This window comes from Battus philenor, unplaced genomic scaffold (genome assembly GCF_028537555.1).
Source record: "Battus philenor isolate CCGP_79_NKW_IND1 unplaced genomic scaffold, ilBatPhil1.0.hap1 SCAF_10, whole genome shotgun sequence".
In the NCBI taxonomy this organism is placed as follows: Eukaryota; Metazoa; Arthropoda; class Insecta; order Lepidoptera; family Papilionidae; genus Battus; species Battus philenor.
The window spans coordinates 532,570-554,630 of NW_027181662.1; the positions used below are offsets into that span (position 1 = coordinate 532,570).

General features: G+C 36.3%; 1 protein-coding gene across 1 annotated transcript in view; it reads left to right on the plus strand.

The window, feature by feature from the left end:
• Cad89D (cadherin-89D) overlaps positions 1-21,462 on the plus strand; it is a 136,788-nt gene extending 115,326 nt beyond the window's left edge. Inside the window, exons 4-21 of the mRNA XM_068770036.1 lie at positions 931-1,039; positions 2,337-2,539; positions 3,519-3,647; positions 4,445-4,634; positions 5,173-5,331; positions 5,859-5,992; positions 8,694-9,297; positions 9,780-9,926; positions 10,374-10,554; positions 11,098-11,261; positions 11,334-13,489; positions 13,922-14,131; positions 15,275-15,444; positions 15,548-15,616; positions 16,169-16,372; positions 19,270-19,584; positions 20,054-20,173; positions 20,892-21,462. Coding sequence (XP_068626137.1) covers positions 931-1,039; positions 2,337-2,539; positions 3,519-3,647; positions 4,445-4,634; positions 5,173-5,331; positions 5,859-5,992; positions 8,694-9,297; positions 9,780-9,926; positions 10,374-10,554; positions 11,098-11,261; positions 11,334-13,489; positions 13,922-14,131; positions 15,275-15,444; positions 15,548-15,616; positions 16,169-16,372; positions 19,270-19,584; positions 20,054-20,173; positions 20,892-21,402 — 5,775 coding nt within the window. The 3' untranslated portion in view covers positions 21,403-21,462. The remainder of the gene's footprint in view (positions 1-930; positions 1,040-2,336; positions 2,540-3,518; positions 3,648-4,444; positions 4,635-5,172; positions 5,332-5,858; positions 5,993-8,693; positions 9,298-9,779; positions 9,927-10,373; positions 10,555-11,097; positions 11,262-11,333; positions 13,490-13,921; positions 14,132-15,274; positions 15,445-15,547; positions 15,617-16,168; positions 16,373-19,269; positions 19,585-20,053; positions 20,174-20,891) is intronic.
• Positions 21,463-22,061: the final 599 nt, after the last annotated feature.

Sequence of the window (22,061 nt, forward strand, 5' to 3'; positions counted from 1 at the left end):
TTGAATTACATTGAAAAAAAAATAGCATTTGAAATAATTTAGGATATGAATATACATCACAGTGGCATAAACTATACAGTGAGCTTATGAAAATTAAATCAGAATCATTATATACTTTACTTGGACACAATCGCAGCGACTCTCTCTAGCGTTCAAATTCAAATCGTCGTTTGAATTCGATTTCGAACTTGCAAGAATAAAATTTAAAAAATATTGTGACGTTAGTGGCCAGTAACACAGAGTATAAATAATACATCCTTTTTTTAAAAAATAATTTAATTTATATAGATTAAAAAGTATATATTATTAAAAATAATATCAATGGAGAACGTAATAAATTTAATATGTTCAACCGGCAGTCGAGCGTTTGACCCTAACCTATTTCCCTTTGTTGAATTATTTGCGCGGCTTTATACCCATTTGTTCCGCTGGAACGCAACCCCTTGTTCCACTGGAACATTTCGCATCTATAGCCTTTAACAGAACATATTCCGCTTTCAAACCCCACCTTTTTGATGTTCTATTTTAAAATTTGACCAATGGTCGCTATCAATGTTTAAGTTATTTTTTATTTATTTAAAATTTATACTGTTATCGTGTACAAACTCTAATTTCACTACTGAATGTTACCCCAAAACTTCTCACACAAATTACTTTAAAAATCGATGTATAGTTTTATAAAAGACTTACCAATTTAAAAAGCGCTTAGCGCAAGCAATTTAGTTCATATATTTAGGCAAATGCATATGACCGCACTGCTATCAACATATCTGCCAAGCGTTGTTATTGTTGTATATCTCCCCATAGATATACTATGGGAAAAGTCTATGCCTTCCAGTTGATATCTATCTCAGCTATACAAAATATCACATCCATCGAAACTTTAAATCATCATTAAAGTGAACTGTACCAAACACACTGCGTTGACAGATATCAGCGTACCTCTCCGTAACGGTGTACATCGAGGACATCAACGACAACGCCCCCAGGTTCCAGGATCTACCTTACAGGGTCACCGTGGATGAGCTCACGCCAGTTGGTGAGTAACATTTCATCATTACTTCAAGCTTCTCACATATTGTGTTCTATTTTGAATTATACATTCGAAATTTAAATAATGGGAATAAACGTACTAGAATCGACCCACTAGGAAACCGATTATCGCGGATATCTTTGAGGGGGGCCTATGCCTTACTGTGGGTGCTCAGTGGCAAGAAGACAAAACTGAATTTTACGACAAATTGAATTCCCCTGTAATAGGTTCCTTGAGTTAAGGTAGCGTAGCGGTAGAGGACTGAGACTTGGACTTAGATCGTAAGTTGCGGATTCGATTCCCAAGAGACAGTTTTATATAATCACACTGTGTGTATTAATTATATACGATTACCACTGCTCATGAACAAATTTCCAAAGGATGGCAACAGCGATCTCTACGTACCATAAAAAAAGGTACGACTGTTCCCAGGGCTTCATAATCTGAGTTTGTTTTGATCTGACAAGAGCCCACGAAAAACTGTATCTAGATTTTTTCCAACTAAATTTTCAAATATCCTTAATATTATAAAGATGGTAATGGTATCCCAATACCTCGTTTTCGGCTATGTATTGCCTGAACATGTACATGATTTAACACGACAATCTAGATCGGACCTTAGTGTAAAGTGTTAAGACCGATTGTCACTTGGCGTTCGGAGTGTTTTTACGAAAGTAAAACGCGTCGTTTGCTGATTGGTCAAATCATGAAGGCAAACGAAATTCTTGGAACTTGATTCGTTTTATATAAAAGCGTTGCGGGTATCAAGAACTGCGAGATAGAGTGGTTCTAACGTAACATTAACCTCCACAGCGACCTCGACCACGGCATCCCAACGATCCAGGAGTTCTTTTAGGCCTACTTTGTGACAGCCTCTATACATCCTAACTTACTCATAGCGAGAGCGTCTCACTATTCCCCCTGCACTTCCTTAAAAACCTTCAAGAAGCGTCTTAAAGGCATCCTCCCTGATACCATCTTAGGGCTTCCAAAATCCAAGCGCCACACGCTATACGCAGCAAACACCGAAAAAATTGCAAGCGTTGTTTTCACTGCATCAGCACCCACGCTACCTGTTACGTCATATTGCTACAAATTCAACTACAAACAAACCGATGCGTTATCGAGGGCAGCCGCTCGCCCCAGCCTCCCTGAAAAGCGAGGCCGTTCCGATTTAGGATCAGTATTCTTTCTTAGATTACAGAGTAGTTCTTACTACCTTCCTAAGCAAACTCGGGAACGACTGCCTTCTAACATATAGGTAATTCTAAAACTGAATATTTATTTTTTACAAATGTTCCAGGTCTAACAATCTTCAAAAGCATACGTGCGTTCGACAGAGATAAACCGAACACGCCGAACTCTGACGTCCAATACAGCATCACGGGTGGAGACCCTGAGGGTCGCTTCTCTTTGGAAGGCTCACATAAGCCGGGCTTGGTGTTGGCCAAGCCTTTGGACTATGACGCTGGTGATCGGGAGTTCTTGATCACTGTCACGGCTTCTGTAAGTATCTGTATGGTTAATAGTTTACGAAGAGGAAACAGTGTAGTGCTATCAAAACCCCTGAACCAAGATTCAGAAATGCGCGACGAGGAGAGGGTAGATTTAAAATGAGCATATGAAAACCGTCATCACGGCGTATTGATGGAAAGAAGCGGGTGATACCCCTCCCCTAGGGATTTTGAGGCGCGGTACTGCGGTTACGGTAGCGCTATAGTAAATAAACTGCTGGTTCAAGAATAATATTTATAATGAGAGTAGTGGTAGTATAGCGGTAGAGGACTAAGATTTGCGATCGTAGGACACCAGTTCAATTCCGGGGTAAAATATTATATAATTCACACTTTGTGCTTTAATAAGGATTGCCTCTGCTCACCAACAAATTTACAGAGGATGCAGCAGCGTCCTCTGTGTACCAGCCTGCTCGCCAAGCATGTCGATTATGGTGTATCTCATAGAGATATCATCGGCGGAGGCTAAGTCTTGCAGTGGGCGTGTGAGGAATGATAAAAAAATAACTATTTAGGATTGTGATTGTTCCTTTATATCATGTACCATATTTTAAGTACGCTGATTGAATTTAAATTAATTCAGTTATAAAATATTATTATTATTTATTGTCATGTCTTATTTGCCAACATAGCAAATTTATTTTGGTGACGATTTGTTTTATAAAATTTTAAATGAAAATTTCACCTTACTTTTTCACTTTATCACGATAGTAACACTGTTAAAAACGAAGTTAATCTTTATCAATAAGTAAAGGAGGTTAAGTGTCTACTCGAAGATACCCTAGGTGTATTACCATATGTGTTTAAGCTCGTCAATTCTTCGATTACACTAATACACTATGTAACTTACTTCCTAATGTCATTTCTACCCGGGTACCTAGATCTATTTCTAGAATACCGTCACATTACAAGTCTTCTATTAGATTATTATTAATTGTAATAAAATAATCAACCTTTTTGATACTTTTCAGGACCGTGGATCTCCACCTCGGAGCTCCAACGCGACTGTACATGTGATAGTACTGGATAACGACGATCTGCCTCCTAAGTTCACGCTTGATGTCTACAGGACCAAGATACCAGAGTTCTACCCTGTAATCGTGAGTATATACAACAAGCGGCTGCATAAATTACTACGCGCTACAAAGAGACTGTTTCTGTTAAAATTGATTCTGTTAGTCCGGGGAGGCCGCCCTCATTACGAATCTTGCGGTGTGGTGTATGACGTTTTGGTGAATTGTGAAAAACGCAGTGTCATGTGCGATTTGTCACAGGTGCAATGGCTATTGTGGGAGTAACGCTTGCAGTGTTGTGAGTGTTGTAGAATGTGTGGTGGGAACTTTGTAAACAAAAACCACCTGTTACCCAATCCAGTACCGGCGTTTGTACAAAACTAGAAGAATTCGTAGAAATTTACCTTTCTCTGTCGCACACATTTTCCGTTGCTCTCATACAAGCGACACGCGTGATTGGTTATAAAGTGGGGTTTGTGATTAGTTGAATAAATAATGTTATTTCTAGTATTAATTAACGTAGTTTTAGAATTTGATATAAATACATGACAGCATATAAAATTCAGTCTATCCTATGTGCTCGAGTTTTACTTTTAACTCTAAGAGACTGTCTCAAAATACATCGAACTCAGGGCAATGGGTCGTGTCGGGCTTACACCAACTAAAACACAGACAGTATACTATGTATGTTATTTACACTCCTCAGGCCGGCGAAAAGAGTTTCTCTTAGCTTCATCATGGGGGGCCACGCTTCTGAACCTTCACAGAGTTTTGACTTTAGTAGTCAAAACTCCGCCAAAAAACAGTCAGGTTTGACTACAGAAGGAGTACTAAAATTTTCAGTCTTCTATAGAAAATAATTGCAATATTTGTTTGTTCATCAGGGCAAGCGCATTCACAAGGAGCTGATCTTCGAGCAAGCCATCCGTGCGTTCGACCAGGATGCAGGGGTGGGGGCGCCACTGCGCTACGAGCTCGTGTCTGGAAACTCCCGCCGCGTTTTCTCCCTCGGTCCTCTTAACGCTTCTCTCTTCCTTGACACCGAGATTGACTTGGATAATGAAGCTTTACCTGGTGACTGAAATCATTTTTGATATTCACATTTAACTATCATATATATTTTGTGGCAAGAGAAACCAGAGTTCATATTGTCTTCCCTCAGTCGTTTCATATTTTCTAAAGGTCGTGTCGCGCTTAAAATACTTGACCCCGAATCCATGAAAACCTTTTTCCAAATAATCCTTTTGTCTGGGTATTAGTCATGAAAATTTCATATTTATTAGAAATTTCTATATTTAATTAAACATTCCCACAGAGATGTGATTTTAATTCAAATAAAGTTAGAAGTTAGTAAGCCTAAACTTTAAAAAATAGACTTAAAAATTTTCGCATTTACTCACGAAGTGTTCCATTACCTTTTGTGACTAGAACCAATAATATTTAAATAACGTAAAGAATATGGTTATCTACGAATCAAACTGTTGCAGGCTGATTAGAAAATCTGGTCAATATTCTAGCACTTATATGATGTCCTCTCTAAGATGTTCATGTATTAATTTTGATGATGATAAGGAACTTTGGGCTCTTAATAAATAGTTACATTGTTTTCCAGGAAACACTTTTGTACTCCAAGTACAAGCGGCACAAGTAGATAACCCTCTGAAGACGGCGCAGGCGCGTGTAGAGGTCGAAATATTGGATCTGAACGACAATCTACCTGAATTTGAAGTAGATTTCTACAATATCAGCATTGTGGAAAATTTACCAAACGGTTAGTATAAGTTACACTAATGTTAGCGATACTCTATCCGAACTGTTTGAGTTTGATGAACCTATTGTGTAAGAGAGCGGATTGACTACGGAGCAAAAATGGCAGGATCTGTTTTTACTTCCACAGCAGAGTGGCAGGAGGGAAGAATAGATACAATTACAATAGACTTTTTTCCTTACGACTACGGATCGTGAATAAATGAAATATGTCCACTTCATTTGATAAAACATTTTTCTAATATATATCTTTATTGAAGTTAAGAAGGTTTATATCCCTGTCCCAACAATAAGATGATGAAAAAGAGGCCCCCAATAACGGCGACCTTTAAAATAAATTACTGGACTGTCAAAAGGCAGTATCTAGTCGTAAACCTACATTAATTCCATTAAAGATTAAATCTTACTCCGTCTCGCATTCTACAATTTTAAGAAAGTATACAAGATAATTACAGAGATTAACTATGTTCAGGACAATGTTGCTTCTTTTGATACTTATTCTTACTTCTTAATAAATAATTTATTTTTCAGGTTTCAGTGTATTACAAGTAATGGCGACAGATAAAGATCAGGGAGAAAATGGAGAGTTCACTTATCAGCTCAGTGATCCAGAGGGAGCCTTCTCCATCGATCCAAGAAGCGGCTGGCTTACAGTTAGGAATCAGGTAAGCTGGCTCAAACCTTCATTTCCAAACTTTATATATAACTAACTTAACAAGCTTTTAGGATAGAGGACGGCAAATCATGGCATGCGAGCTACGTGTAGGTTTTTAAACAATTTTTCGCAGCTATATTGTAAATGTTTAAAACAGACCAAATAGTTCATAAACTTGTCTTTTTCTCATGCGCGTGATCCCACGTGTAAGACAATAGACTGCCAGCGCCTTCTATTGGCGCCGTTGAAAATCACAGCATTACTAACGCCATCTAATATCAAAATACGTAAACATTGAATGTTCTGCTGCATAAGTTTGGAAAAGACTAAACATTTATAATCCCAGATATCCTTTAACAGAGTATACGTGTGACACCAATAATTTATAAATATATTTCAAAGTGAAACAATGTATAACTAAAAGAAAAATGTCACTGAATAAAATTTAATACCGAATCAGAGAAACATCCTGTACTTAACTAAAACCCAAGAAGGTAAATAAGTTCTCACTAGCCAAGGATACGATATAGAAACAGGTACAAGGATGCTTACCACCCACGAGGCTCAGGGTCTAAAGAGCGACGCGGTCACCGTTGATCATCAAACCACAGACACCCTCGGGCTGTATAACAGTATCAATCATGCGACTGTAACGATATCACGTCACACGAACTTAGGATGGCAATATGGAATAGGGATGAAGAAGTGGTTGCACGAACCGTAATCTTAATAGCTGGACATTATTAGGAAGTGGTTGAAATAGATTACGAGACCTAGTAAACACTGTAATATGCAAAAACGTAAACAAAATAAAAATTCGTAAATATGAGGCGTAAATGTAAAAACAAAGACACGGACACTCTTGTCTGTGGAATATATAGATCCTATTAATAATTAAAAGTTGATGACAGCGCCAGCGCCATTAAGTAACGGTAACTTGGCCTGCATATTATTAAATCAATATGATATATATATATATCAATATATATATATGAGTGGGTGTGTGTGTGTGTGTGCGTGTGTGCGTGTGGGCGTGTGTGCGTGCGTGCGTGTGTGAGTGTGCGTGTGTGTGTGCGCGCGCGCGTGTAAATATATATGTATATATAGACTATATATATATTTGTACATACTATAGGAATTTGTGTTGTTCTCTTAAGATATAAAACAACGGTTTATTACTAGAGTTCTGTAACATGCGTGCTCTATTGAAATTGTTTAATATTACATTATTTAAAAAGTAAATCGTATGAGCTACTGCCACGTGGACGGTAAACAAAGCATCTCTAACATTGTCATTTATTTTGACGTGTTTAAATTAGTGAACCGTAATTGATACGAAAAAATTGTGTCGACCAATCCATTTATCTAGGGCTCCAAAACAAGATTGGAGAAATAATATAGTTTTAGTAAACACTGCTTGTAAATACATTAACATGAGAGCTACACAATACGATAAACGTTTTGAAATAAAGTTCCTCTTAATAGAAATCAGTTTTTTCTGCTCTGTTAATTTTATGCGATAACTTTTTACTATCTACTATTATTGAATCGTTACCAACTTAGACCTACTTTGCGCGATTCCCGCAAAACATGCCATTAAACAACCGAAAAATTCCAACTGAACCAGTTATTGCTAACTAAAAGTATCAAAATGGTTTAGTCCTTGACCTGTAATTCGGAGAGGAAAACCTTATTTGGGTTGTCTATGCTGTAATAATTATACACTCAAAAAGTAATAACTTGATACAATGTGTGAAATATGAGAAGAATTAATGAGGCTTAAGTTATCGCTTTTGTAACGACGACGTCCGACGATTAAATGGCTTTTGTTTGAATAACACCTTTTTGATGTCACAATTTATTCTGTCTTACACCACTACCCATCGCACAAAATATAGTAACTTAAGTACGAATATTTCGGCGGCATAAAAGCTTACATATTATACATATGTGTATGATAATAGGTGACAGTATGATCATCATTTTAGCCTTAGTATGTCCACTGTTGAATATAGGCCTTAGATTTCTAACAGAACCAGTGGGAAGCCGTCAGCATCCAGTGTCTTCCGACGACCTTGACAATGTCTATAGTCCACAAAATTAATAAATCATATCAAAACATACTATTATTTAGACTGGACACTAAAGTGCTACGGTCGGCATTTGGTTGCAAAATCGAATAAGAAGAGGACACCCACAGAAGAACCAAGATCATCGATGTAGCTCGATGAATTGATCCTCTAAAATGACATTGGGCGGCGCACGTCACTCATGCAAACGGTCGTTGGGGCAGAAAGTTTCCCGAGTCCCGACCACAAGTCGGTAGACGCGGCGTGGCTAGGCCCCTCGCTAGGTAGATCGACAATATAGTTAAGGTTGCGAGAAGTCGTTATTATATTTGGAGGAGACTTAAGCCTTGCAGTGAGCGTCTATCGGCTGAAAATAAGAACAAGAAGAATTATCACTTGTGCGCGTACTTAAAATATCACTGTCTTCACCATCACTACTCAAGCCACAGGACTTCCACTGCTGCACGATATAGGCATCTTTTATAGATTTCGTGAACGTCCTGAACTGTGCTTATTGACTCTCCACTCTAAAGTGGAGACCAAGAGCCGTGGGACTGTTCCTTTAAGGCCCATTCAATATTTTCTTACCGTCGATTTTTAAAATATCGTATACACAGAAATATTAACTTCATATCATTACAGACAGTTTTAGACAGAGAGCAGCACTCGTCGCTAAGAATGAAAGTTTACGCAAAGGAAAAGAATCCAAGCATCGTCGGGACATATTTAGACAAGCAAAGACTTTCAAAATGGCGGCGCAATCCCACAGCACCAGTTCAACCTACGAACGAAAAGACTACCTACGTATTCCCAGATAAAATAGGAACTAGGAACGAAAACGTAGAGTACATTGAAGATTTGCATCAGCTAATGTCTTTTGTTACTGTTGAAGTGACGTTACTCGACGCTAATGACAATAACCCTGTGTTTATTCCAAGCAATTTGTATGAGTTCAGTGTAATATCGAATGCAAAAGTCGGAACTTTTATTGGTAGTGTCAAAGCAGTAGATCCAGATTTAGGAAGGAACGGTATTGTGCTCTATGATTTGCAAAGAACGAGTAATCTTACCATCACATCTCCGTTTCAAGTGGATGCGAAATCAGGTGTAGTGACCGTAGCAGAGACACCTATAATGGAGGGTAGGCATGCCTTGTTTATTGAGGCGTCCGACCAACCTGCTAATCCTAGTGAGAGAAGATATTCCTTATCTGTGGTTACCATTGATGTTACCAGGTCGAATATCGGTAAGTTAAGTTTTTATTACTTTTACTATTGTTTTGGTATGATCCGAGAATTTCCTTGTACGCGCAAACTTGCAACCTATCTAGGGCACACGGTGGGTTGAGAGGTTCGAAATGATCATGATTGCTTTTTGACTGGACATCTCGAGCTGCTAATCGATCAAAGCGTTACTGTGAATGGGATCCCCCAAATACTCTTTCCAAAGTGGAGTATATCTGAGAAGTTGAATTTCTCTTTGAGAATAAAGGATTAACGAGTGTTGTTATTAACAGATGCCTGCAATATCTATCACTATTTTCAATACCCATGCATTATTTGTAATATTTTTTGTTTGAATTAAATTATTTTGCACGTTTTAAGTGCCTTGACTTGACATAAACTCCATAAATTTGAAGGTAATTTAAAAAAGACTGCTCCATACGTTGGACGTAATAAATTCTTGTTACAATCTAAAAATGATTTTATTTTTACTTGACTATTGCAGACAAACCAGACTTTATTGGAGCGCCATACGAATTTTGGGTTGGTTCTAATGTCGGCATTGGAGCGAGCGTGGGCCAGATACGAGTCAACGACGCGATGGATAAATCTGATGTTTCGTATGACCTCCTGCATGGATACGAAGAAGGAGGTGAGTTCCTTGAACAAATGAATAGGTCAAATGAAGAACCTTTTTGCTTTCATATTTACGTATTTTAGTATTGTGTAATATTTCCCGATCTATACTTTTTATCTTGACATTGCATACTGCGATTTTGAAAATATTTTCTGGATGATCAAAACCTAATATTATTTGTTACAAATTGAGTTGGTGCAGTTTTCTTCGAATTTTTTGATTCGTATGATAAATGTACTTTAATTTTCTTACTTTATTGTTTCCAATTTTGGATTAACGAAAGAAAAACGGTCAGCTATTTTTATTTAAAAAATATTTCTAAATACTTACCAACACTGAATGTAGTATGTCAAAGGTATTTAAATTTTGTTTGTAATATTCTTATGATTTTTTTTTATCTTTAATGATACATTATAAAGTCTTACTCATTGGTATTTTTCATTTTCATTTCATTCCATTCAGTGCCATTCGCTGTCGAGGAACGTTCAGGAGTAATTACAGTTATACACGAATTGGATAAGTTCAACCGTCCTATGTATGAATTCGAAGCGGTTGCCATACAAGAGCGGCTAAACTTGAGCATTGCGACTAATGCCACGGTGCACGTCGTCGACGCGAATGACGAGAGAGGCATTTTACTGAAGTAAGTGAACATAGACCTTTGCCTTTGAATGGTTCATATCTATTGATTTAAATGGCTCCAGCGGTTTATAACACATAATATCAATACTTTTTGTTAAATATTGTTTTCTTTATTGTTTATTGACTTATATCATACAATGACTTAGCTCGATAGAGTCTCAGTTTTAAAGTTACTTTCAACTTTATTTTCTACTTTTGCAACATAACGTTTTACTTGTTAATTGATTATGTAACAAAAAAAATATTCTACTTACTCGTATTTGTTAGAATGACAATTGAGATATTTTTTTGATCATGTTTATGGATACGGAATAAAATGTCTGAAAAGGAGATTCTTAATACAAGTTGACCCGATTTTACTCGAAAAATGGATGCTATGTATGTTAATATTATAAGTAACGAAATATTTAGATCCTCGAACATGTGGGATGATTTTAATTTACCTTATACTCACAATTAATGCCAGTTTTTGATAACTTACCAAATTAACAAGAAAAATTCAATTCTTTGTTGTTAATACAATAAGTGTTATTCGTATTTATAGGGGTACTCAATCTCCAATAGTGTTTCGAGTTAAAGAGAATGTCGCCGGAGCTATAATTGGACAAATATTCAATGTTAACGCCAGTGCTACACCAGTTAATAAAACCGAAAATATTAGATTCATTATCGCAAATCAACAAGATGTCACTGATGATATTGCAATAGGTATAAATTGTTTTACTAATTACACTATATAAACTAAATGTACTAAAACTGACAGTATTTTATCTCTTATAGGTCCGGAAGGAACAATTTATGCTCAGAAACCTCTGGATAGAGAAAGGAGAGATACATACATAATGACAGTTATAGCCGAATTCAATAAAGGAACTATATCAGGAGCAGGAATATATCAAGTCAATATATATGTAGACGATGAAAACGATAATCCACCAATCTTCGATATTCCAGCCTATGAAGGCGTGATTACGGAAAATGCAAAGAAAGACACAGAAGTTAAAATGACAAACAAAATTCACGCGAAAGACGCTGATATTGGTCAAAATGCAATTTTCTCATACACATTATTCGGAGATGGACATGATTTGTTTACGGTAAACGAAGCGAGTGGCGTCGTCACATACATTGGAAATAAATTGGATCGGGAAGAAAAAAGCTCATACCTATTAAAAGTAGTAGCAAGAGATAAAGGAAGTCTCAAATCTGAAGCAAAATTGACAATCACAGTATTAGACGAAAACGATAACGAACCAAAATATAACCAAATTAATATACCGTTAGGAGAAAATGTAGATTTATTAGAGACAGATGAAAGAAGTAGCATAAAAATATTTAGGGAAAGAAAGAGTGATTCGAATAATGGTGTAACTAAAACAGAAGTTAAGCCGAAGAATAAGTTTTCTTTAGTCGCAGACGCAACCGGTCCGTTATTCTTAGTACCAGAGAATATAGCGGTAGGATCGACGATATTAAAACTAAATGCAATCGATATGGACAGCGGTGTGAATGGTCAAATTCGCTATGAATTTATGTCAGAAGTGTTCATGCCACCAAGTGGGATGTCTGGTAATGCTTTACAGGTAAAAAGATATTTTGTTGTAAATGAAAGGCATGGGCATGTTGTTGTAGCAAGAGCATTACCTCCAGAATCTGAATTCAGACTTAATGTATCGGCCACAGACGGTGGAGAACTGAGCGATCATATTACAATAAGAATATTCGTCAAAGACATCAATGATCACTTTCCCATGTTCAAAAAGTCCTGGTATAGCTTCAACGTAGAGGAAGCTCAATACAGCAGGCGTGTGTTAGGCAAAGTTGACGCCACAGACGCGGACTTCGGACAAAACGCCAACTTAACTTATTTCTTACAACCTGATAGTAAAGATTTGCCTTTTGAAATTTCGCCACTGAATGGCGTACTCAGTATAAATGGTGAGCTAGATAGAGAGAAAGAAGATAAATATATCCTAACAGTAGTCGCTAGGGATAATGGATACGATAAAAAGCTGACATCATCTGTAAGTGTGGAGATAGAAGTTCTAGACGTGAATGATAATTCACCGAATTTCTACGCGTATGACGAATTGTTGGAATGGAAACATCCCGAAGCGGATAGTATTTACAATCACAATTTCGAATCGGTCATGATGATCCCTGTTTACAAAGCTACTCTTGACGAAAATGTTCCAATAGGAAGTGTCGTTAAACGAGTCTATGCTAACGATTCTGATTTTATAGGCAATGGGAACGGTCTCATTCTGTATAGCTTACCCCAAAGAAAGAACCAAATGAACATATTCGCGATAGATTCAAAAGAAGGTATAATCACGACAACTGGTAAACTTGACTATGAAACTCAGTCCGTATATAACATTACTGTAATTGCTTCGGACTTAGGTTCTCCTAGTTTAAGTTCGACCGCAATAGTAATGTTAAGTGTAACTGACGTGCCTGATGAGGTTGAAGTATCAGATAAACCTGTGTTCATCTCCCGGTATTATGAACTGGAAATAGAAGAGAACGTTCACACACCTGTAGAACTAGTGACTTTAAATTTGACAGAATACTATGAGAATTTCAAAATGAGGTATTACATTCTTAACGAAAACGACACTGATATTAAGAGAACTTTTGTAATCGATCCACGAAACGGAACGCTATATTTAGTTCGCAGTCCAGATAGAGAAGTAAAAGATGTTTATGAAGTATTGGTGAGGGCAGAAAGGCAGAAAATTAGCAGAGAGATGCCTCATATGATCTATCCTGTACCTGAAGAAATACTAGAGGGGATGACTAAGTTTGACGTGAAAATTATTGTACGAGTGAAGGACGTCAATGATAACGCACCGAGATTTATTAACGGAGGGCGGCCGATGGTCACAGCCATTCCAACCACTGCGTCTTTTGGATACGAAGTCATTCAACTGCAGGTATTCGCATATTATTTTCATATTGGTAGTTTTTCCACATTAATAATATGTATTTTTTATTGTATTACTAAATTAATAGGAAAATATAAATAATATGTCATAAATTAAAAACTATATAAATTAAGTGACGTTAACGCAGTATTGTAAAAAAATTGCGTTGAAAAAAAAACTTGATAAGAATTCTAAGCACGCATTAGGCACTTCTAGGTAAACATCTGTCATATAGGCCACTTTAGAATTTAAAAAGCACAAAATTGACTATCTCTATAACTTCGTCGGACACGAGAAGTAGAATAATTTCTTGATTTTTGATATACGAAGAAATCATAGTTGAGAAATTTCTAGAAGTAGATGGGTTTGCCACCTTTCTACACATTCAAAGAAGATAAAGAAGGACAAGTTGAGTCGGCTAATTAATATATATTTACACAGGCAGTGGACGCTGACATTGGGTTAAATGCAGACATTCGATACCAAGTAATGAACTCAGCTGGCGGACGGTTTTCGGTGTCAGCCCGAAGCGGTGCAGTTCGCGCAGCAGGAAGCTTTGCAAGAGACGCTGGTAAAGTGTTCGGCTTTGATGTCAAGGCTACCGACCGCGCCGGGGCTGATGACGGCCGTTCTGCTATCGCCAACGTTTTTGTAAGTTTTTTATTGGTATAAAGGCGCGATAAAATCTTTAAGGTTGACACTAAAATCATTTATTCAATTATATACATTGTTATTCAAATATGATCACTTTAATATATACTTAACATGGAAGTTGAGCAATAATTACCGAGCTCAATAATAACTTAAATATCTATTAGGTAGATAATGTACTTTTAACCATAAAATTTCAAGTTGATGGTAAAAATAGAGCCAAGAGTCAACCTTATTTCGATTTGCTGGCCCAACATCATAAGAATTACTTTCCCATAGTTCTGTTAACAGACTTTAAAACGAAGAATATGGCGTTTTAGTTGATAGGTGTTTGTCTTAATTCTAATAAGAAATACTTGAGGATTTTTAGTTGCAAAAGATGTAATCGAAGCTATTACGGAAATTAGGTTTAATTTATAAATGTAAAAAATATGATATACAAAATTAGGAAAGGTAGAAGAATTAATTTTTGTAGAAAGGTAAACTATGTAAACAATATTTAACGGAATCAGGCGTTACCTTGCGTAAGTCCATCCTAAGTAAGAAAAAGACCAATATTTGGCCACTTCATTCCACTAATCGGTGTAACATAACTCCTGAAAATGCCCCGTGGAGGGGTGAAACACATGTTGAGTAGTTTAACGGTGGCAGTTGTGTAATTCGCATCGTTAGCCGCAAACGCATTTATCAGCGGGCTGGCGGGCGGTGCACTTTGTTGCACGACTACGACTGCATGTACGGAAGAGGCTAAATATTGGTCCTTTTCTTACTATACCATATACCCAAAGTTAAGCATGGACCTTCCTCAAAGATATCTATGGATATACCATAATCGCCATACCTGGTAGGTGGATTGGCGATCACAGTGCCGTATTATGTTACGCAGAGGATGCTGCTGTTCATCCTTTAAAATTTGTTTGTAAGCCGTGGCAATACTTTATAATTAATGCACAAAGTGTGAATTATATAAGAGGGAATCGAATCTGCGACCTACGATTGGATGAGATACCACTGCATCATTTACAGAGTAAGGTATCTTTAAGAAGAATAAATAGTAAATAAAAAGTCCAGCACCATTATACTTAGGGTTAATTCAAGAAAATAAATTTGATTATGAATTACAATCTACTTTTAAATCTGCAGGTATACGTATTGGACGAAAGCAAGCAATTAGTCGTCGTCGTAGCAGCAAAACCAACTGACGTCGAAAAAGAAATGGAGAACATTACGCGGTCTCTCTCTAACATGACGGGTTACGATATTCGAGTGCGAAGGCTTGAACCAAGCTCTAGAGGTTCTATGGATGGATATGCGTAAGTAACTACTAAATTTAATAATGTATTTGTACATTCGATTACCTTTGTAGTAGCAGCCTCAATTGCTACTAAAGTATTTATATTTATTTATATCTTTCAGAACCGATTTATACGTATACGGTGTGGATCCGTTGTCGAACGCAATCATAGATATGGATGTTCTACAAAAGTGAGTATACTATTGTTATATACTTTTTATAAAATATATTTAACTAAAACGAAACAAAGTACACCCACAATAATAATGCCTATGGGCAGGCACAGGACCTTCAAACAGAAAAATTAACTTGTAATAAAATTCAAACAGAATAATTAACTTTTTTTCTTTACGAAAGTGTTACTGAATAATAAAACATTGCATTGTAAACTTCTCTCTGCTCGAAAATAAGTTTACCTTGCCTGTATACTATTTTACAGGTCCAATATGACCTGGTATATATCACGTATTCTTCAGATTTTAGCATGACGGTTTAATGGTGATGTTTACCTTCTACACTTTTTTGTCACATACCGTACGAAATATCTTTGCACCACTGTGGACATGTGATCATCATCATGTTAGCTGTAGGATGCCCACAGCTGGACAAAGGCGTGGTGATATTTTTGTAATAGGTTCGGTTGGAAGATCTTAACAAAGTCTTCTGTCCAACCTTGCGCGTGCCAGTGCATTGTAGTACAACTACTGATAGTAGCAAGTTAGAGCAGAAAATTTAAATTTTAGATCAATAATGAAACGAGATGCGAGTGAACGTCGTGAAGTTGCCGGCTTCAAATTATTGAGTGTTGGAGACACTGCAGCAGTTCAGGCTCGCAGTGGCAAGCTCCTCAGCACCATGGAGATCAGCGTTGTGGCGCTCGGATGCCTTGTCTTCGTTGGCGCCTGCACCACAGCCATTTGCATTCTTTGCGTCAGGAATAACAGGAGGTAATGTTTCTGCAAGTTTTTAACCCCAAGTAGATCTGTAAATAAAAACAATTTCCTTAACACGTTCACTGCGGGCCCAATTTTGAAGAACTTTCAGCTGGTGCGGCAGAGGTCGAATCAGCCTCAAGCTGAACTTCCTAGTAGTGCGGTTGAGGCCTTTTCTACCTCATGTTCATCAATATTTTTTTACAATATTGAGTCAATGCTTCGCAGACATAAAGAAAGCTATATTTGTCTTTGTCATACCTCATACGGTTGAGTGTAAACAGCCGCCGCACTAGAGAGAAAACACGAGTTTTACGCGCCGCACCAGTGCAAAGTTTACAATGAGGCTGAATCGACCTCAAGCCGCAGTGAACGTGTTAATATTTACTATTGATAAATTTTGATTTATAAACTCTAGTCTTTTTGATAATATGCGAGCGAACATTGAATAAGTTGCAAAAGCAGTGATGGTAAAATCACACACGTATATATGCATTGTCTAGAAGCATCAAAAGATTCGAATGTAGTAAAATCCAGTCTCTATATTTGACGTCTGCCAATATTAAAATGTAATTTATTTACTTTTATACGCCATTAAATGGTATTGTACTTTTAGTTGTAAAAATAATATCAGCGATTTGTAAGACATCTTATTCTTTTATTAAAACAACGATTTGAATCGACGAAAGTTTGAGAAACATATTAAAACTTCGAACGAACCAATACTGTCAAATTTTATTTATATTAGGGTACGGTCGCTATCTCTTATAGATCTGAGAACTAAAAGATGGGTACAGATTCAATAGATTTATTATTAAACAATTTCATCCAGTTGTATTAAATAATGATTTTATATTATTTACATTTGGCAACAACAAGTTTGATGAACTAAACAAATCATTTATAAGTGCAGCAAAATGTTACAATAAAAGATCTAGTTAAATACGCAAAAGATTTAAATATGTGACAGTGAATTCTATGTACAATGAATTGAATTTTCAATTGGAGGCAATAAACGATATTCCAACAATCATAAAACGAAACTCAAAGTATCTTAGTGCAGTTTCAAGTGAAAGCAATTAAGATTTCGCATTACACAAATTCTTTAGTCATTTATTACTTCGGAAAAGTTTCTAGTCAGCGTCGAGTAGTTTAGATGAACTTGAATAGAAATACTACTTTCTATTGTTATCTTATCTTCATCATTGATAATAGATGATGAAGAGAAAGGCCTCATTCATCACTTTAGGGCGGTGGTGCGTATTGGTTCGAATGTAGTGTTTAGCTAAGTTGATTTCATAGCAGTGTATAGGAAATATCAACTGCAGTGCGGAAGCAAAAAAGTTGTACCACAGCTGAATCATAAGACAAATAAACATACACACCTACTTGATATCGCTGTTCTGTTTATCTATTCTCTTATTTATGTTCTTGATGTGGCATCAGTGTAGTGAGTTCTTTAATAATTTATCACTACTTTTATAACTAGGATTAATTAGGATATATCAATGTGGCGGTTTTGCGAAAAACACGACTCCGTGTGCGTCACGTACTGTCTTGATCAGTCACAAGCTGTTTGCTTCTTAGTACATGTTTAAAAGGAAGCATGTTCTTAGGATTTGGACTTACGCATTTGAAATCATACCTTCTCGTCTTTTTATTATAGAAAAGCTATAACCTAGAATTTTATTATTATTCATTGTATGTTGTTCCAAAATTACAGCAGTAAGTTTTACAAATGATTTAAAAAGTCATTATTCGTGGTTTTGCAGTATTATATAAATAAGTATTATCGCCTTTATTATTTCAACAATCTTTTAAACTGTGTAGAAAATCTAAAACACACTGACAAAGATTGGAGAATAAGGAATTTTTTGGTAGGCAAACAATTTTACGAGCTATGGATTTAACTGGTTTGCTACAAATTGCATTCGTCGCTTGAATTATACGACATGGATCATGGTAAATTATTTATGGTCAATATCTGACCACATGATAGTTTTTGAATTCGTTATGTTAAATGATTTTGTTAATATTCACCCTACCCGCTAAGAATTCAATCTACCTTGCATAAATAGACTCATTTACAATGCCACGGATTTTTTGAGATATCATCTTATTTTTCGTTATTGATTCAATTTTTATTATATTAGTAATTTGTCCACCGCTGGGACATAAACAATGTTAGAGTGTTATGTGTGGGTGAAGGGTACATATTTTCTAGAATTTGATTGTAAGCAGATATCATAGACGTAAAATGTGTCGCTTACGGGAAAATGAACCTGTGACCTGAGATTCCAAAGTCACATACTTACCATATAATTCCTACTTTCATCATCATCGTCATCATATAAGTCGTAGGATGCCCATTGCTGGATGTAGGCTTCCCAAGATATTAAAAGGATCGGTCTGGATCCAAAGTCTTTAGACGATATGGACAGCAATTCTATTCAAATATATTAATTCATCGAAGATAATATCATCACAAGATATGTTGTATTTGATGACAACCTCGTCATCACGTCGATTTCCTATTTTAATTTTTGACCTTGATATAATATAGGTCACTGCTATCAGATAGTGCTAGCAGTCATGTGTCATAATCATAAATAATCTTTATTTTATTAATATTAGTGTTTAAATCGATGACTAAGGTAAGTAATACATTTTTTACTGTTGCTTTTCAGACACCACCATCATGACAAAAGAAAGCATGCGACTCATTATTTCATTTAATACTACTCATAAGACCTACTAATTGTGCAACGTTATTTATTTATTTAATTCTAGAAGTTTAATTGTAATTTTAAACAATAAACGCTCATGCTGATACAAAAGAGTTTTCTTTCCGATCCTTTCTATTTCTGTTACTTCCGTTGACTGACATCCATTTCTATCTTTTGCCCTAACAGAAAACGCCACAAACCATATTCCCAACAGCGTCTTAATGCCTTCTCCACTGAGCACCTTACAAAATTCAGCGGTCTCTTTCCATCTGGCGGCAACCAGTGCCAAGAGTTAAACCAGTCGTATAGCGAAGCCGACTCCTACATAGACGTAATGAATCACAGTACGTTGAAGAAAACCTGTCCTCATGGTAACACGGTGGAAGAGTTTGGGAAAGCGCATCAGAAATGCGTCAAAACCCAATTCGGCGACAGTTCCGACGGGTTTCAGAAACACGAGAGAATGTGTATCAAATTCAACCAGCGACCGTTGCAAAAGAGGTGAGACGAATGCTTAGTCAACCAACGCAACTGAATCTTCAGGCTATTAAAACTATTCTATCTTTCCAATAGCAATAGTGAACATATCTAGATTTGGTTCAAATAAAATTATTTAGTCCGTCGAATCAGTTGTTGTTGTTTGAAATCTGTCTTGCGAATTGGTTACTTTATTAACCAAATATTTTATTTTTGCAAATCACACTTTCTTAACTACTCTAACCAAGCATCATAACTTCGTTGACTACCACACCCGGACCCCCAGAATTTCTCCTCGCCGCTCCAACGTTCGCTAACATTTGACAATTACAAAAATTCAAACGGTATTGGTGAATCATAAATTATTATCCTGCCCTTACAAATTGATATGATCCTGATTTATGCTTCTCACTAAATTCTAACATTAACCACTAACTGGAATATCATGAACAAACAAACAATCAAGTTAAACACAAGTACACGTCCAAACTAGGAAAGGTCAAGACACTTCGATAACGTCAGTGAATTCCAGTGGGCAGGACTCGGGAATCGCTGAAGCCGTCAGGTGTCCCTGCGGGCACTCTAGCACCCACACCTCAGAAGAAAGCAGCGGGTAAGTGTTTATCTAATTATTTATCATACGTTAATTTTTTTGTCCTATTTTTCGCAGTGGATTTGTGTGAAGGATAAAAATTTGGAATGTACAAGAGAGACTTGAATTCCAATGTAAATAATCATGTCCAAAATATTTTATCTATTTATTAAATTGATGTAAGTTTAGGTTTTACATTATTAATAATAATAAATACATGGTAAGGATGTACACTAAGGTTACTTAGCATCAATCTTGTAAACCATAAAGTAACTGTTTAACAATAATAAAATTATTTACACTTGCCATTGGTTTGTGATTTTTTTATAAAGTAAAGTATTAAAAATAGGTAACTAAATAAGACAAGATTTGAACACTATTAAACCATTTTATACGTGCATGTTTTGATGTAGAAATTCAAAACTAAATAGATGATCAGGTGATGGTTTAACACTTTTCAATCTATCTTTCAAAAGGATGTAAAATTTGCCGAACTCAAAGGTATTTCTTTATTCTGCGTCTTTGATTTTTTGAATTCTTTTGACTGTTCTTTGGTCTGAGGCATGTATAATCTGAACAAGTGGTAGATTGACAATAAGAGATGAATTTTATTGAGTAAAAACAGTTGAACATAACCCTTTGTTTTAGCATAACTCAATATATATCAACTGTATAAAATACATTAATAACTAAGAGCTATATAAGCCAAGTCCAAAGAAGTTAAATTATGCTATTTCAGTTGCAGTTATGAAGACTCTCTGAAGTCAAACCAAAATCAAGACTCTAACTCGAAACAACGTCGCGTCGAGCAAGACACGCGTTTCCTACGCCGAGCTTCCTTCGGACATCAACCACTAGATGCACGAAGACTCAATCAACGCCGACAGTCATTTTCCGAAAACATCCAAAGACATTTTCCTCCCTTCGAGCGTATCGGATCTGGTGGTAGAATTACCGGACAAATATCAACTCCCAACGTCACAAATCTCCCGCAATCTTACTTCATGGCGGGAAAAAAGAATCTAAGAAGAAAAGAAGTGGTTGACGAACCCATGGTTGATTACGATCAAAGCGAAGCAGAAGATCTATTCGATACGAGATTAGATAGAAGATTAAGTGGACAGAATCGTAAGAGAGGAAATTTTATGGAGTTGAATGGACAGACAGCTGTGTTCGTAGCGACACCTGCTGCGGCGGAGATAATGAGAAGACAAGGAAGTGAACGCCTGATGTTCGCCAGACCGTTATAGTGTTAACTGTAAAGCAAGACTATTAAAGAGGCTTTAATTTATATTTTTTCCGTGATAGAATAGTTCAGTTTACTTAAAAAAACTAAATTTTTGATATAAATTGCTAGAAAGGTCTCCGAAAGTAATTTAATAAAACTGAAATACATCATTCAATTAGTTCAGTACCCGGAATTTGATTTGTAACGTCGGAAATATCTTTCTGAAGTAACAATATTATCAACCCAATCTATTTTATCTACTTTATTATACGTACCGTACTATCGAAGTACTGTAGGGTGAATTTTTTTTTACAAAAAGAAACCCAACCGATTTTTGCGGTAAACCTTCTTGTGTCCAATGTGTCAATTCAAAAGCCGAGTACGATTTCTAATTGGATAGCAGAGTGCATGATGGAATAATTATTATTTTGAAAAGGACATTGTTTAACGAAGTTTTAGAAGTCTAGAATGTTATCTATTTTAACTGATTAAACAAGTGTCCTAGCGAAATGCTTGTATTTGTAAAATATAATGGTTAATAAATATATCAGTTTGTATAACAATAACATAAAGGATCCTTATATTGCTCGCGTGTATCAAAAGACCGTTCGTTCCGGTGGCGTTAAATAAAGCGCGCCAACTTCGTTCAAAGCGCGCCGACTTCGAAAAAAGCGCACCAAC